The sequence below is a fragment of the Ahaetulla prasina genome, chromosome 6, assembly GCF_028640845.1.
Source record: "Ahaetulla prasina isolate Xishuangbanna chromosome 6, ASM2864084v1, whole genome shotgun sequence".
In the NCBI taxonomy this organism is placed as follows: Eukaryota; Metazoa; Chordata; class Lepidosauria; order Squamata; family Colubridae; genus Ahaetulla; species Ahaetulla prasina.
Window position 1 is genome coordinate 30,984,970 of NC_080544.1, and position 18,240 is coordinate 31,003,209.

General features: G+C 37.6%; 1 protein-coding gene across 2 annotated transcripts in view; it reads left to right on the plus strand.

Moving 5' to 3' along the window:
* Nucleotides 1-324: 324 nt before the first annotated feature.
* Nucleotides 325-18,240, plus strand: part of PTEN (phosphatase and tensin homolog) — a 64,305-nt gene continuing 46,389 nt past the window's right edge. For both annotated transcript variants that reach the window (XM_058187619.1, XM_058187620.1), the window contains exons 1-2: nucleotides 325-1,154; nucleotides 11,648-11,732. In XM_058187619.1, coding sequence (XP_058043602.1) covers nucleotides 1,076-1,154; nucleotides 11,648-11,732 — 164 coding nt within the window. In that variant the 5' untranslated portion in view covers nucleotides 325-1,075. The remainder of the gene's footprint in view (nucleotides 1,155-11,647; nucleotides 11,733-18,240) is intronic.

Genomic DNA, 18,240 nt, shown 5'->3' on the forward strand with positions numbered 1-18,240 from the left:
CTCCTTTCGGTGCTGGGCTCCCTCTCCTCCCTCCCTCCCTCTCCCTCCTGCTTCCCTTCTCGCTTCGGAAGCTGCAGCCATGATGGTAGTTTGAAGCTCCTCAGGCGGTTGGCGCGGCGAGACTCGGAGCCGCAGCCCCAACGGGGAGCGAAGAGGGCTCTGGCAAGGCAACCGGCCGACCGGCGAGGCGCCCCCCGTGCGCCCCCTTCCCCCCATCCAGCGGATCGCGGAAACCCGAACCACCGGCGGACGGAGCAACATGACCCGCGGCGGCTGCCGCCAGCCTCGAACCCTCCTCAGGACCTGAGTGCGGCGGCGGCGGCGGCCTTGGTCCTGCGCGGCCGCCGCGCCGCTACCACCACCAGCAGCAGCGCCACCGCCGCCACCTGAGGCCCAGCCGTCTTCCCCGCGCTTTCTCCGAGGGGAGCCCGCCGGCCCGTCGCGTCGAGCCATAGAGTCCCAGCCCCGAGCCGGCGGCCTCCCCTTGAACCCGAGGGAGCCCGCCCGCCCGCACCCCCAATTCGCGCGGGGTGCGGAGCGGGCCGGGGGAGGGGGGCTGCCCGTCGCGGAACTGCTGTCACCGCTGCAGCTGGAGCGCCGCTGCCTGACTGAGGGGGAAAAGGAACGGCCCGAAGGCGGCGGCGGCGGCGGCGGCGGCGGCGGCGCTTCCTCTTTCTCGTCCCAAAGCCGCAGGAGCGCGATAGGGAGTCGGGGCCGCGTTTCTTCCTCGCCGCCGCCGCCGCCGCCGCTCTCGGGATCTTGCTTGCCGCGGGGAACCGCGCCGGTGGCGGAGCCTGTAGGAGGACCTTCCTCGCTCCCGCTTTCTGTCGGGGCCGCCGCTGCGGGGCCTTCCCGGGAGTCGCCGCTGGATCGATCGGGGGCAGGCCCTGTCCACGGTGCCGGCCTCCCCGCGCCGTCCTTGCCCGTCAGCCGCTTGGTTAGCAGCCGTCGGTCGTACCGGCGGCGGGGACTGTTCGGGGAACAGCCTCCCCCGCCGAGGCTTCGAGCCATCTGCGCCCTGCAGCCGCCGCCGTGCCTCTCCGCGCTATTCCTGAGCGGCTCCCGGCTCCCAGACATGACCGCCATCATCAAAGAAATCGTCAGCAGGAACAAAAGGCGATACCAGGAGGATGGCTTCGATTTAGATCTGACTTGTATCCCAATCATTTTTGGAGGCCGGGGACCGTTCCTGTTAAGAGGGGTCCCCCTTTCTCGCTACTGCACCCCGATTCCCCCAGGAGGCCTAGTGTGGCTGCTTCTTGTGTTTCCCGCCCCTTTCCCCATTAGGTGCCATATTTTTTTTAAAAAAAATGGCTGTGATTTCTGGCTTCTCCCTCCCTTTCTTCTCATGTGCAGAAGCAAGAATCTGGCAGACGTGGGCCTAGGCCCGGTGTTACAAGGTAGAGACAGATGAAATGGAAATAAGTCGTGCCCATACAGCTGTTGCATCAGAAACTTGAAGGTGATATTCGGTGTGCTCCTTGCAGTCCTAGGTCTTGTGATCTGGAATAGTTGTGTGGATTATGGCAGTTACTTGTATTGAAGTTGCTCAGTTAACAGTGACAAAGAGCTGAGTAGTTCCATTGCATTTGTCTTCTGGAAAAAGTTAATGTAGAAAGCCTTCTATCTTATCACATTTGAATTACTTTAGTGGATTGGGAAAGTTGGTTGTGGATGAAAAATCAGTTTAAATGGTGTTTAGTTTGTAGCAATAGCACTTAGACTTATATACCACTTCACAGTGCTTTATAGCCCACTCTAAGCAGTTTCCAGAGTCAGCATATTACCCCCAACAATCTGGGTCCTCATTTTACCAACCTCGGAAGGATGGAAGGCTGAGTGAGTGTAATTATGTTTGGTTAAAAAGCAGGCTCTATAGTGGATTATAAATGGTGATAAATATGCAACAAAGATTCTTGTAAATATTAAAGCTAGTATTCACATTTTTAGACAATTGCGAGCTTGATTTTGACAACTAGACTAAGTACCCACAAATTTAGGTAGTTGATGTTTCCAGGTAAGATTTTGAAAAATTGCTGTTTTACCTAAGTAAACCTATCTACAAAGGTGGTTTTGCTTACGAAAGTGCTTCTAAATATATACCGTAGACTACAATATTTGTGCATTCAAAGACATTTAGAATCATATATATATATATTTATATATATATAAAATTCAGTCTTTGAATTTTCTAATGTAGTACAATTTTGATGACTAGCAGAAATTACTTTTCACTTATATAGGTTCTGGGAGGTGTGGCCAATGTGCTATGGATCTTGGTTCTAAAACAATATTTTTAATTATAAAGAGATCATTATTAAGTAATTGCATTTTTAACAGTAGTAGAAACTACAGCTACTAGAATTAGGAAGTTGGCCATTTGCATACTCCATCCAATAATTTGAGTTATGACCAAATGTTAAAGCATAGAGATGGTTCTTCTAAAGCATAGTGATGATTCTGTCTGTCTTTCTGCAGAAATAGCTTTAGTAGGAGTACTAGTTGGTGGTATCTTGTATAATAGCATAGAAAACTTTGGAAATACAGTACTATCTTAAATGGGAGGTAAGGCTCCTTTTTGATTTAGCAATGTTTCATTAATGCAACTTTAGAACACTGTTGAGCTACATGGTTATAATTACATATATGAGTGCATATATATATGTTGCCATCCATTATTTGATTGCAATTGTAGAATTATCGGAATCTTCCTCAGTTTCAGGGAGGTTTTTTGAGATTCAGTAGTTACTGAGTGTTCAAATTGTAGGCCCAAATTTTATCCTAATTTGTTTAACTCATTGTTTGCTTCTCTTTGTAAGTTAGGGGTACTACAGTTAAAATACATATACATAAAAGCATGCATTTATTTAAGAAAAAAATTCATACAATTTAAAGTACATGCAGATTGACTGTATATTACAGTACATGACAGTATAATCCTATTCATCTCTATTGAGAAATAAGTTCATTTGTTTGAAGTTGCTGTATTTAGAATTTAGAAAGCAGCCTTACATTGAGTCATTACATTGATTGAACTAGCTCAGCCAATTGATAGATATTAATTAACATTAGTTGGCAGCATCATTCCTGAAATTCAGGTAGAGGTTTGCACTGGCATAGCTGAAGATACTAGGGACTGAAGTTACAGCACACTGCATCCATAGTGTTCTGTCACTAAGGTATGTTCAAATAAGTATGCACAGATTTCCTCTGGGAAAAAAGAATTTTTTCTGTAAATCTGATTAAAAAAAAATAACTTGCTAATACATAAATACATAAATATGCTGTATCAATTAAGATACATTATCTTAATTATCATTAAGATTGTTTTTATTTTCTGCATTAGAACATTGCAAACCGTGTTAGACTAGTAAAAAGTCTTCCACATAATCGTTCCAACAATAGAATTACGGATTCTATTATGGGTCATGTGCAGAATACTTGATAGATTTTTTTTTTAATTGTCTTTTGGCTATAGACCTTCCAGTATTTTCCTTTTGGAATTAGGGTTGATTTTTCTTGAAATGGTTTCGTATTTCTTATCGGATAAAACAATGAATGATATATTAATATTAGGATAAAGAGTTAAAATCAAGTCACATTCTATGTTAGCCACAGTACCATGTCAGTTAGTAATTAGAGAGCAAGTCCTGTAAAATTTGGAGAAACTCATCTGAAAAAAAACATGCTTAAGAATTCAAGTGAAATTCTCCATTTTAGTAGAATTTAGTTGTGTCTAATTTAGATCTTTATTTGTTTCCAGCATGAAATTCTCCTGAATGGTTGAAAAGTTTTTATAGATTTAAGTTATCATAGTTAGCAGTGATTTATGTGTATGTCCATATAAATAAGAGATTAAAATTTTAAAATAATATATTTTTAAACGACCCATATATTACTGGTAGGGAAATTGATGTTTTATTGTAAGAACAGTACTTCTGTGTAATAATATTTATAGTGTGTTTTTGATTGTAGTTAAACCAAATAGGTTAAACTGAAAAAGATTTCTAACTCAATATTAGTTCTGAGAAGTGAGAAGTATTTTTCATTTTTCAGTTCATTTTTTACTGCAGCTCCTACAAACCTTGTTGATTAGTCATGTTGAATAGGCTTAAAGTTTTAATTAAAAACCCCATTAGGCCATCTGACTGATATAAACCATGATGTGTGAATAAAAGTGAAAGTACACATCTTAATATAAGGTATCTTGAATGTTTTTAACATGTAACTTTCAAGGAAATTATGTATAGATTTATATTTTAGTAGTAATACTTTGTTAATTCATACTTTCTGAGGGATACCATGCAATTTAGCATGCATTCTGGTGGTAAATTAACCTTTCCATTTAGGAAATAATTGGATTCTTAGTTTTCTAAATGCTGTAAAACAGTATCTTATTAAGATAAAAAAAATGGCTTTGTATTTGAAAATTGCAATTGGAACGTGCACAATAAAATTGGGGAAACTAAACATGAAGTTAAAAATTAACACTCTTGCTTATGTACACAGTCCACAGTTAAATTATAGCTTTGTCAAATTTGAACAGTAAAAGTTGCAGTATAAGCAAGTAGCCAGATGTTGTGTTTATTAAGAGGAAGGTATGAATTAATTGCAGTATAAAAGAGTGGATGAAATTGGCCTCTTCCCTCAGATAATTATGAATGTATATATAAAGTGTTGGCTGTGAAGCATGGGATGACCCATTTATACCTATGATAGTATTCCCTGAAGTCTATATGGCCTTGTATTGTACACTTTGGTGCCAGCGGCTCCGTAAAATCGCGGGCAGAGTCAAGTCTTTTTTTCTAACTGGAAAATGAGTGCTTGTATTTGCAGAAGTGTGGGTGAGTGTGTAGCCTGATTGCTTATATATTTATTTTTATATGTATAAATGAATTTGCTTCCATATGGCGTATATAGATAAAAATACAGATAAGTAGGGTTAATTTCATTTAGAATAAAAAGTAAAGTCTCCTTTAAATTAAGTTCAGCTCCTAGGCACCTAAGGACACATCCGTATAGTATTCTTTACAACAACATGAACATGATTTGTTATTGTTTTATAATCTACAGTGAAATATATTTTCAAAAAAGTAAACATTGTATAATTTTGGTGGGCAACGCTATCATGTTTGGGTTATGCGTTGGTTGAAGCTTCCGTGAACAGAGCAACAGTATAGCAAACACTAGGGAGGAATTGTGCTTATAGTTCACGTGTTTTCAGCCCTCAGTGTGGCAAGAAAATATCACAATTTTTGACAATCGTATGTTGAAATTTGATGTACGAATAGGGAGTGCTTGGTATCTGCTGTTTGATGTATATGACAGCTCATGTTTCTGTGCATTGATATCTTGATTGTTAATTGTGGGCGTTGTAGTTGAGAAACATTCCAAGATACAAATAGACTTTTCACTGGAAATGAAAAGTCACTGCCAGTCTTCAGTTCTGTGTGGAAAAATAACTATTCAATAGTGTATATTTGCGTGTGTGTTCTATCAGTAAATATGCTAGTGTTCTATTCTGTAGAAGTTTCTTTGGTGTCTAAATATTTAAACTAGCTTTCTCCATAGAAACTGAAATAAAATAAATTGTCTGTAAATAACAAATATAGTATGCTAAAATTAAAATATTACATATGGATGATACTTGAATCGATAGCATTTCAAAAAATTAATGATTTGGAAGTTGTTCTAGAGTATCTAGACATTCAAGATTTTAGCCACTTATTCCATCTACCTGGATTGTTTGCAGTAAGATAAACATCGTTCAACAATGCATTGATTTCAGGATTGTGGTCAAGAGAGTTCCATTAGAGATATGGCAGTGTTTGTTTTCGAGCTTTGTTCCAGCTTTTTGGAGGCTTGGCGAATCTTCCACATGGCTGCCCTATCAAATGCTGGATAAGGAAATCACTACCACCCATTCTTTTAACAAGAAATCTCTGCTAAATCCCAATTCACTCAACTAATGAAACTTTCCTGTTTGTAGGGGTACAATTTATATCTGTCCATGTAAGGAGACAAATTTGGCAGAACTGTGTTCTCTCCAGCACATTTTGGGGGTACAGTGGGAAGAAAGGGAAATTACATTACACAAGCAGATTTCCATATATATAGTCTCAAGCCAAACCTATTGTTATCTGTATTTTATAAAACAAATATATAGAAAGGCATAAATTATAATCTAATTTAACTTATAACAGATTCAACAAATATGATATAAGCATTCCTGGACTTTGTTCCTGCTGACTATGGAATACTAAATGATTGCTGTACCTTCTACTTCACATGTTCCTTCAGCAAAGATGCTAATGAGAGGTTATTTGTTTATTTGTGTTCTCCTGCCCTGCTACCAAATTTGCTTCCCCTTTTAAAGTAAGAGATACAGTGCCATTTTAACTATATAATTTTCCAGCTGGAAGCTTTTTAATTCTGTTGTAAAATCAATATTGCTGCTGATTTTATGGTCAGCAACACTGATCATAATTTTCTTTGGAAGTTTAATCTTCATTAGCACAGTTTCTGCAGAGGAATACCATAGCTTTGTATTTCTAATATGGCATTGCAATATTTGATTTATTTACTAGTTAATTTACTGCTCATTCCAATAGAGTTATACATGGCTTGCCAGTCAATCAAACACAATAACAATAAAACTATAATAAACAACAAAACAATTAGTACCCCAAGGAACAGCCACAAACATCCAGACACAAAGAAGAGTTCCCTCATCTTCCTTCCACCATTCTGTAAAGTCCATCTGCTCATACTTCATTGTGTTTTGTTCATATAAATCATTGGGTTTTAATAACTACTTTTTAACCATTTGACTGAATGAATCAGGATGTAATCTCAGGTCACATATTTCTATCAAAACTCTTCCTTGTTTCCCCCCCCCCCTTACATTCCTGAATCTGTGGGGAAAATACACTATATTAGTCTGTAAAAATTCCTCTTTATCCATATTTTCTTCTCATCTGATGCCGAAAATGCTGCCTATTGACACGTCAGCACCTTTGCAAGTTTATATTGGTTTGTTAAGAACGTTAATTTACTTAATCTTGGAATAAAAAGTTGATAGCTAATTTCTAGAAATGTACATCTGATTTGACTCAAATCGGTAGAATTAGCAGAATGGGATAATTTCAGTGAGATGTTCGCTATTCTGGAGATATGCCTGAATTTATCTGTAGATAATTCTGGGCTTTAGGATTAAGTACCTTTTAACTGGCTTCTGCAGAATGTGAAAAGCAGCTGTAGCAGAATTTCTTTTTCTCCATTTATGTAAAACCCTTTTGTGATCAGAGATGAGAGTGCTGGATTTCAATGATGAAAGGTGTACTGTTATATCGGAGTATTTTAGAAATCAAGCAGTTTTGATTACAGAATTTTAATTAGGGGAGACTCTAGAAATCTTAAGGTTTAGGAGATTTTAAATACTTTTTAAAAGACATTTATATATGCTGGTGTCTTATCATATTTTTATCCTGGTGGGTTTTATCATGGAGTATCAACTTTATGCTGTGACTTTTAATTCAGAAGCTTCATGAACCCTTTCAATTGTTTTCACAACAAGGGATATAGGAAGAATAGATATTGGAGAAAAAAGGAAGTTCATGCCTTACGTGTTCACTACAGTTCTTGAGGAAATCAGCTTTATTACTATCTTCAGAAATGAATTGCATTCCTTATAAACAAGCCATCCGTTTGTTCAAAAATGTTTCAATCCATGTGAAATTTAGAATAGATAACCCTTAGCATAGAACCTACTATTGCTACAAATTTCAGTGCATACTGTCCAACAACAGAAGTTTGTGTGTGTGTGTGTATACACACATACAATTTTTATCAGCATAACATGCTTCATTTGCTCACAAACTCTGACTTATATGTATGTTTCATTACATTCTGTTGAAAAAAGAGAATGGTATCTGTTATTTCTATGCTAGATTAGGTTTCTATATTTTTCCAAAATCTATCTTTGCATCAAGCGAGAGCACACTTGTCTCCAGAATGTTCTTGGTTTTCAAAGCTATGAATTCAGACTGGGGCTGTGGAGATGCAGATTCCAGTTTCCACTCAACCATGGAACTTGTTGGGTTACTTTAGGCTAGTTGCTATTCTTGGCACATGATTACAGTTTTGAAATTAAAACGAGAGAGTCTTGTGCAAGTAATTCAACTTTTATTTCTTTGATTGTATCCCACCTTTATTATTTTTAGAAAAAACTCAAGCCTGTAAACATATCCAACACACACAAACCCAACATCTTCCTCCTCCTATTTCCCCCCCACAGCTACCCTGTGAGGTGGGTTGGACTGAGATGGAGTGACTAACCCAAAGTCAACCACCTCTCTTTCATGGCTAAAGTGGGATTTGAACTCACAGTCCTCTGCTTTCTAGCCTGGTGCCTTAACCACTAGTCCAAACTGACTAAACTTGTAATAATATAAAAAATTACCCTGTTTTCCCCAAAATAAGACATCCCCTGATAATAAGCCCAATAAGGCCAAGCGCTTATTTCAGGGTTAAAAAAAATATAAGTCAGGATCTTATTTTCGGGGAAATGGTATATCAGGGATGGACAACTTTAGAAGATGAGATGCATTTTGCTTGCATGTGTGCTTTTGTATGTATGCTGAGGAGTGCAATTGAGTGATTACACAAAATGGAAGAGGTTGTATTGCGCATCTATATATATGTATTTGAAGTGTTTATTTTGCTCCTCCATTGGCTGAGGATTAGAGTTTTTTTAAGTGTCAAGCCTAGTAAAACGTGTATATTTTCCCACCTCGGAATGGAAGGAAATTGACACATATTTTCCAGAATGTCTCAAAAGGTACTTTTTCAAAAAGACAACTGGATTGTTTTTTCCTTGAGGAAGAAGATGATGTTTTGCTTCTCATCCAAGAAGCTTCATCAGTTGTGATGGGGGAAGGATGAAAGACAACTGATGAACTTTCTTAGATGAGAAGCAAAACGTTACCTTCTTCTGCAAGAAAAAAACAGTCCAGTTGATTTTTTGAAATACCACCTTTGAGACAACTATGACCTGGATGACTGAGAATCTCCATAGACATATTTCCAGAATTTCTTCCATTTTACTTGTAAATGGGCATCTAGGTTTGCCCATTGTGCTTTAAATCTTACTGAATGGTCTGGTAATATATTTATTTAAAATATTTATAGAGCTGCTCAGCTTGAACAATGCAAGTCTGGATGCCTTCGGAAATGACCATAACAAAACAACAACAATATTTTTGTGAATTGTAAGCCACTCAGAGTCTTTGATTGAGATGAGCAGTTATAGAAATTAAACCAATAAATAAATACAGATCTAAAATGTGACCTGGCTTATCTTCTTACAACTCAAAGAACTCTCAATAGAATAATAATACAGGTAGTCCTTGACTTACAGCAGTTCATTTAGTGAACAAAGTTATAACGGCACTGAAAAAAAGTGACTTAAGATCATTTTTCACACTTACAACTGTTGCAGCATCCCCATGGTCATGTGACTTAACATTTGGCTGCTTGACAACACATTTATGATGGTTGCAGTCTTCCAGAATCACGTGATCCCCTTTTGCACCCTTCCGACAAGCAAAGTCAATGGAGAAGTCAGATTCACTTAACAACCGTGTTACTAACTTAACAAATGCAGTGATTCACTTAACAAACCTGGCAAGAAAAGTCATAAAATAAGGTAAAACTCACCTAACAAATTTCTCACTTAGCAACATAAATTTTTGGGCTCAGTTGTCGTTGTAATTCGAAGACTATCTGTAGTCAGGTTTCAATTTCCTGCCAACTTTGATGGAAGTAAACATACAAGGATTTTGCCGAAATTGTAATTCCAAAATATTCCTGATTTCTAAATCAGCAATATTTGCCCAGTTTCCCTGCTTTGTCTTTTACTGAAAATATTGTTAAACTAATCCAAAATGTTAATGTGGGGATGTATAATGTTACATCCATAAATTTTCAGTCTCCCTAATCTAGCAAGTTTTTTATTTTCTAATTTTGAATCTAAATATGTTTTCCTTTGTTGAAAGTATTGTTTCCAATTGTTTCATTCTGAATATGCTGAATATATTTGGTGCATAAAATATTTTGTTCTGATAAAATTTCAAACTTCCTTTTCCATGAGTGTCCTCTGACTTAGATAAGACAAATTTAAGAAGACGAGATTTGTCAGCACTGAATAACTATGATTACTAAATGGAACTTCTATGATTGCTAACAGCTGGTAAGCAGGAAAAAGTCTGTTAGCCTGCAAGCAGGGCATGAAGGTTTCTGGAAGCATCTGTTTGGCCATGTTAGAAACAAGATGCCGAACTAGATGTCCCTTTGTTCTCATGTAACTGAGCTGCTTCTATGTTGTGACTGTATTTTTTATCTAAATTCTTATATTTGGGAACAAAAAATAGATTTTTATCAATATTGAACGCAAAGGTACAAAATGGTTTTGTAAATTTTTTCAGACAATATTGAGTATTTTGAACAGTGCTCCACTTAGAGTAGTTTCTGAGGGCATTGGTCCTTTGTGTCAGCATGTTCTTTAAATAATTTAACTTTTATTTAATTTACTGTTATTTTTACATATAGGTTCTGTTCTATTTTGTTCTATTCTCCTGCCTATTACCCTACCTTTACAATAACCATGGCGTCTTCTTGTTATGGTGCTACCTGTCAAATATAGCATATTGTAATACAGACATTCCTCTACTTACAAACAAGTTACAGTCTGAAAGGCTGTTTTGTTATATTAGTCTTTCAGTATTACTAACTGTGGTTTGTGGAAGTAGCTGGCCATTCAGTGGTTAGTTGGGCATAGGTATTGTTATCTTTGGTGCTGTATAAGGTTATGAACCTCTTACCTGGTTCCCAAGTTTAGGGAAAGGTTATAGGTGTGTATTCAAGATGCAGTCATAATGCAAAAATACTATTTGACCTTAAGTATATATATTAAAAGTAAGCATTAATATACATAATGAAGGCAATGGTTTTATTAGATACTTTGGAAAAGATTTTTTATAATTCTATATCATATTGCTGAAACAGTGAAGTTACGTGGAAAGACATTTTTTGTTAAATGTACTACTTGCTTAATCACTTAACGGTTTGAAATTATGACGGGTCCCCCAAAAATTATGTATAATCTGTCCTCAAAGTTATGACTGTCATGCACACACCCCATCTCTGTGGTTATATGAGCACATTTCAGGTGCTTGGTAGCTGGCTTGCATTTAGGACCACTTGTAGTGTTATGTGGTTTCTGGCAAAAAATGCCCATTTGTGAGAATGAATCATGTGGTCACAACTATGTAGTTTGTTCCATGACTGTGGTGAAACTATTTTACAGATAGTTGTAAAATCAAGTCATGGTGACCCACTTAATGACTGCAACAAGTTATGACTAAAATTCTGGGCTCAATTGTGGTTGTTTAGTGAGGTTTAGCTGTTTAGTCCCTTTAGGTGCTGTTGTTTTTAAGTTGGACAACTAATCAAATGATAAGCCAGTTTTAGGGAAGCACTGCAATTTTTTAAAATTTAAATTATATAATTAAATATTTGAAGTATGTACTACAATTATTCTGCAATTTTGTAAAAATTTGTAAAAAATTCCTTTAACACAAATATTCAGATATTTATCCAAATATCATTGCAATGGGTTTTCCGGCAGAACGACTTGAAGGAGTGTACAGAAACAATATTGATGATGTTGTAAGGTAAGAATGTATTCTCAATGTCTTATCTCAATGACAGGCTTAATATTTTGTGGTTTGTCAAAATGTTTGCCATTCTGGATGGATGGATAGATAGATAGATAGATAGATAGATAGATAGATAGATAGATAGATAGATAGAAAGAAAGAAAGAAAGAAAGAAAGAAAGAAAGAAAGAAAGAAAGAAAGAATTAAACTAGTGCTGCCAGTATATAAGATTTGATTAGAGAATAAAAATATTTTGAAAATTTGGATTCTGTTCTGCAAAAGCATTCAGTCAGTTAAGAAAGTACTAACCTTTTTTTTAATTATTTATTTATTTTTATTTGAATTTATATCCCGCCCTTCTCCGAAGACTCAGGGTGGCTTACATTGTGTTAAGCAATAGTCTTCATCCATTTGTATATTATATACAAAGTCAACTTTTATTGTCCCCAACAATCTGGGTCCTCATTTTACCTACCTTATAAAGGATGGAAGGCTGAGTCAACCTTGGGCCTGGTGGGACTTGAACTTGCAGTAATTGCAAGCAGCTGTGTTAATAACAGACTGCGTAGTCTGTTGAGCCACCAGAGGCTGATTTGAATTTAATATATATAAAATTTTAGTTTATATAAAAATATCCCCCCCCCCATCATCCCCTCTCAGTAATTGCATCACTACCTCATCCATTGAAGTCCTTAATTCTGATGGGAATGCCCTTTCAGCTGTCAAAAAGTTAGCTTATTCCTGCCCTGTCATCTGGAAAAAAAAAAAAAGCTTTAATAAACATACTTTTCAAACACCAACAGTAGAATTGCTCTTTCACATGATGATTTTGTAGAACTATATGGTATTGATCTTTCAGTAGGCTGGATTGTTTGTTAGCCTCACTGTTTAGTCTGAAGAAGTTTGCCTATGAAATTTATAATAGAGGAATTAAATATTCCAAGTATTGCTTATTGAACAATAAAATAAAAACTATCAAATTTCAATTCTTTTTGCTGAAAGATAGTTTCCCCTCTTTTACTTTGGCATTGGCTATATTGTACTGAATGGGATGCGGTGGCTCATGGCCTAGGACGTTGAGCTTGTCGATTGAAAGGTCAGCAGCTCAGCAGTTTGAATCCCTAGTGCTGCCGTGTAACAGGGTGAGCTCCTGTTACTTGTCCCAGCTTCTGCCAATCTAGCAGTTTCGAAAGCACGTAAAAATGCAAGTAGAAAAAATAGGTAACAGCATTCCGTGCGCCTTTGACATTGAGTCATGCCGGCCACATGACCACGGAGACGTCTTCGGACAATGCTGGCTCTTCGGCTTTGAAACGGAGATGAGCACCGCCCCCTAGAGTCGGCAACGACTAGCATGTATGTGCAAGGGAAACCTTTACCTTTTATATTGTACTGAATGCTATTGGTCTCCCCCCATCCCGGCACCCCAAATGTTGTGTATAACCTTCCAAAATTCTAAAGCCTACTTAGCCACCCGAGGTTCAAAATCTGAAAAGGCCATTTCATAATATCTTCCCTTGGGATATTATTGAAGCAGAGGAAGCTGTGGAAAAACTGGTAGATCACTGGGGAGATGATTATATGTGGAAGGCAGATCATTGTTACAAAAAGTATTATCATCCCACCTGTGAGAATTGCCCTGAAATTATCTTACTACCTTGAAAGAAGTTTGACAAAAGTTTCCATAAAAGCACAATAACCGCACAAAGGTGGTGAACGAATTTGGTTGCTTCAAATAATATCTCTCTTACTATCTGGATGTTAATTGTAACAATCCCATTTTAATTTGTCACTATCTGTGAACATATTCCTCCAATGCCAGGCCAGAAATAAATATATTTTCTTTTTTAAAACTTTCCCTTTATTGTTGCTGCTTCCTTTGTTCTGTTATTTTTTTTAAAAAAATAAGTATTAAAAATAAATTATTTTTAAACAGAGCTTAGAAAACTTTCATTTGAATGTGAGAACAGAAACTTACACAAAACAATTTGGTGTTTAAAAAATATTTTATGTTACCATAAGGGTTATCTAACTTTATTATCATACAAGTTTTATCATTCCACTTCATTAATTGAAGTACCTATATATGATGCAGGGTGGTAAAAATAGGATTGTTTTAAAAAAGAAAAAAATGCCATTGATAATGGCATTAAATAGGTAGTACTTTGAGTTAAAACTGCTAAATAAAATAATCTTTTGTTCCTTCAGACCTAGCATCTTCTTTACTGCATATGATTTATAAGGCTGAAAACATTTATATAGACACAGTACTTTGTCACAGTTATAATTTGGAGGATGACATCCTTGAACCACATATTTAATTTAAAGCTTTCAGAGAGATGAAGTGAAAACCCCCTCATAGTATTTATTTATTTATTTATTTATTTATTTATTATTCATATTTGTATACCGCCCTATCTCCCGAAGGACTCAGGGCGGTTCACAGGCAGCTAAAAAACATATATATACAAATTAAGAAAACCATTAAGAAACTTATTCAAAAGCCAAATTAATTAAAAATAGTATAAATATTAAAACCAATTAAAACCCCTATAAAATTTAAAAAACTAGTCCAGTCCCGCGCAGATAAATAGGTGTGTTTTAAGCTCGCGACGGAAGGTTCGGAGGTCTGGAAGTTGACGGAGTCCTGGGGGGAGTTCGTTCCAGAGGGTGGGAGCCCCCACAGAGAAGGCCCTTCCCCTGGGCGTCGCCAGACGACACTGCCTAGCTGACGGCACCCTGAGGAGTCCCTCTCTGTGAGAGCGCACGGGCCGGTGAGAGGTATTCGGTAGCAGTAGACGGTCCCGTAAGTAGCCCGGCCCTATGCCATGGAGCGCTTTAAAGATGGTTACCAAAACCTTGAAGCGCACCCGGAAGGCCACAGGTAGCCAGTGCAGTCTGCGCAGGATAGGTGTCATACGGGAGCCACGAGGGCTCCTCTATAACCCCCGCAGCCGCATTCTGGACTAACTGCAGTCTCCGGATGCCCTTCAAGGGGAGCCCCATGTAGAGAGCATTGCAATAATCCAGGCGAGACGTCACGAGGGCGTGAGTGACCGTGCATAGGCATCCCGGTTCAGAAAGGCGCAACTGGCGCACCAGGCGAACCTGGTAAAAAGCTCTCCTGGAGACGGCCGTCAAATGATCTTCAAAAGACAGCCGTTCATCCAGGAGGACGCCCAAGTTGCGCACCCTCTCCATCGGGGCCAGTGACTCGCCCCCGACAGTCAGCCGTGGACTCAGCTGACTGTACCGGGATGCCGGCATCCACAGCCACTCTGTCTTGGAGGGATTGAGCTTGAGCCTGTTTCTCCCCATCCAGACCCATACGGCCTCCAAACACCGGGACAGCACTTCGATAGCTTCGTTGGGGTGGCCCGGTGCGGAAAAGTACAGCTGGGTGTCATCAGCGTACAGCTGGTACCTCACACCGAAGCCACTGATGATCTCACCCAGCGGTTTATATAGATGTTGAACAGAAGGCGAGAGGATCGACCCCGCGGCACCCCACAAGTGAGGCACCTCGGAGCCGACCTCTGCCCCTGTCAACACTGCTCATGCGACCGATCGGAGAGATAGGAGGAGAACCACCGATAAACGGTGCCTCCCACTCCCAATCCCCCCAACCGGCGCAGCAGGATACCATGGTCGATGGTATCGAAAGCCGCTGAGAGGTCTAATAGGACCAGGGCAGAGGAACAACCTCTATCCCTGGCCCTCCAGAGATCATCCACCAACGCGACCAAAGCCGTCTCAGTGCTGTAGCCGGGCCGGAAACCGGACTGGAACGGGTCTAGATAGACAGTTTCCTCCAGGTGCAAGGGAAACTGATATGCCACCATACTCTCTACAACCTTCGCCGCGAAGCGAAGGTTGGAGACCGGACGATAGTTACCTAAAGCAGCCGGGTCCAGGGAAGGCTTCTTGAGGAGGGGTCTGTATTAAGGCTGTCATGTCTTCTGGAAGGCACAGCACAATTGCTTTGTAGCTTTTCCAGGTGCCTTTCCCCTTAAACTATAGGTCATACCTAAATATGTACTCAGCCTAGGATAGCTGTAAAAACAGCTGTTTTTATGGTAGATGTGTCTACAAGGATTTCTAAACTTCACTAAACTTGCCTCAAATATTATCAATTCTAACCTGGAGTATAAACTTCTCAATTCAGATGGCTTTTTAAATACTACACAGATCAATCTCCTATCATGTTTACCCTGTCTAGTGTTCATACTGATTACTTTTGTAGTAAAACTAGTATCCAGTACCATTCCAGTTGTCTTATTTTAACTATCTTCAAGAAGAAGCTCTGATAAAGTGATTAGCTTTCTGTTAAGGTCAGAAGTTTTTGCTTTCTTTATTAAATCTTAGCAAAATTTCCATGTGTTCACTAAGAGTTGACAGAGACTTAATGGCAAGTAATCATTAATCAATATTTAATAAAACTTTTTTTAAAAAGAGAAAACCTAAACATTTCAAAAGAAAAAAATTAAAATATTGTAATTACAAGACAAATTGCATTCGTATTAGATGAACAACATTCCTTATACCCTATATAATATGCATATATCATACATTAGATGCATATTTTGAAACAGGAAGCCTTGAAATCTTTGATACTTGATTTTCGGAGATCTAACAGTTTATAATTGATTTAAATTTGAGAGTAAAAGTTTCACTGTGACTGCCTGTAGTTTCAATATTAATGGTACCATTAAAATAGTAATGATATGTGTTTTTGTTCAAAGAAACTCAATCTGTTCCTGCATGTGCACAATTAATACTATTTCTGATAGGAAATGGAAATATTTCTGATAGGAACTATTTCTGATAGGAAAGATTGCAAGAATTTTGGTTAAAATTTAAAAAAGGATAAAACAATTTTTAAAAAGCAAAACTGAAGAATAGGGTGCCTTTCTTCCAAAGACCTACTTCATCTGATTAATTGAAATACTTTAAAAATAGGTATTAGATAGAGCAAACAAAAGAATCTTGAAATAAGTACTCTAATGTTGGAGCTGTTAAACAGTGGTTACATTTGTGGTTTTGACTTACCGGCTTTCTGTTGATTCATTTTCTCATCCAGAAACTTGACAATCAAGCTTAATAGACTATGAAGAGGGTAGTAAGTTGGCAAAAGAACAAGAATCAGTTATGATTTGAGAATTGTTCTGTGCAAATACATTTCATGAATAGGTCAAATCTGGAGGTATTTCAGTTACATGAACTTCATTTCAGCAAATAATTAATACTTGAAAAAAGAAGCTTCAATATAGATTATTACTTCTCAGATTATATATACCTGATTAGTGTAATTTATATATAACCTAAGTGAATAAAACTTTATTATACTTTGATGCAATTTTAACTAAATTAGACTTTAAAAATAATCTGTTTGACAATTAACTAAATACAAATCTAAAATCAATTCAGCTTGCTTTTACTATAATATATTTGTTAAAAAAAATGCTTTTAAAAGAATCATGGTTAACTTGTTATGCAAATTATTCAGAAAAAAGTACTTGAACAGTATTAATTAACTTATATCATGTACTAATAGCATAGCATAATATTTTAGACAAAGAGATCTAGAATTTGAGAAATGGCATTCTGATTCTTTTTCCCAAGAGAACATGAGTAAAATAACGGTGCAATTCTATATAAAAACTGCATTATTTATGTACTAACACTATTTATGACTCTAAAATTGAAGCTTGATAATAGGATGCAGGATTTGGGTATACTTCATTACATTGCTATAAGAATGCATTTTTATATATTTTTCCCTGGGATTTATGGGTGAAATAATTATGATAATTTATGAGCTGGCATGTATAATAAATACCTCTGTCCATTTTTGCAATAACACTAAACCATTAATTCTGTCTCAAGTGTGCAGTAGCAATGTACTCATGCATAGAGCTTAATCAGTTCATCCAAGTAGTTAAATACCATGGAAGCTACCTTAATACTAACAATGTAGGTTGAATTACTTCTAAGTAAACAAGAATTCATAAATAAATTTGAAATCCTGAATGATGATTTACCATAGCATACAGATTTTGTCAGGTGTCCAAGCTAGAACTCAGCAGAAGCTTCCCAGACAGTCTGCTCAACAAGACTAGATAGGAATCTTTATTGCATACCAAGATGAAGCCAATATAAACAGTTGATTTTCTCTACTGCCATTAGCATATAGGCTTTTCTTATCCTAACTACAGCTTAAAATCTGGTGCTTCTTTTTCCTGCCTTTCTCATAGCTTATGGATTGTTGCCTTGGACTTTTCAGTTTTGAAGCTGTAGGTTATTTAAATAACTGACATCTTTGCTCTAAGAAACTTGGATCCCCATTTAAATTCTCAAGTTATTTAACCTCTATTAAATCTCATTGAGGTTTGATGTATTAAGAACTGGTTCTGTTAAAACTTTTTTTCAGTTTGAGAAATATTGATTCATGAAGTTAGATTATGATTATGTAAGAAATAATCACATTTGCCTAAAAATGTGTGATGAATTTTATGAGTGGTTT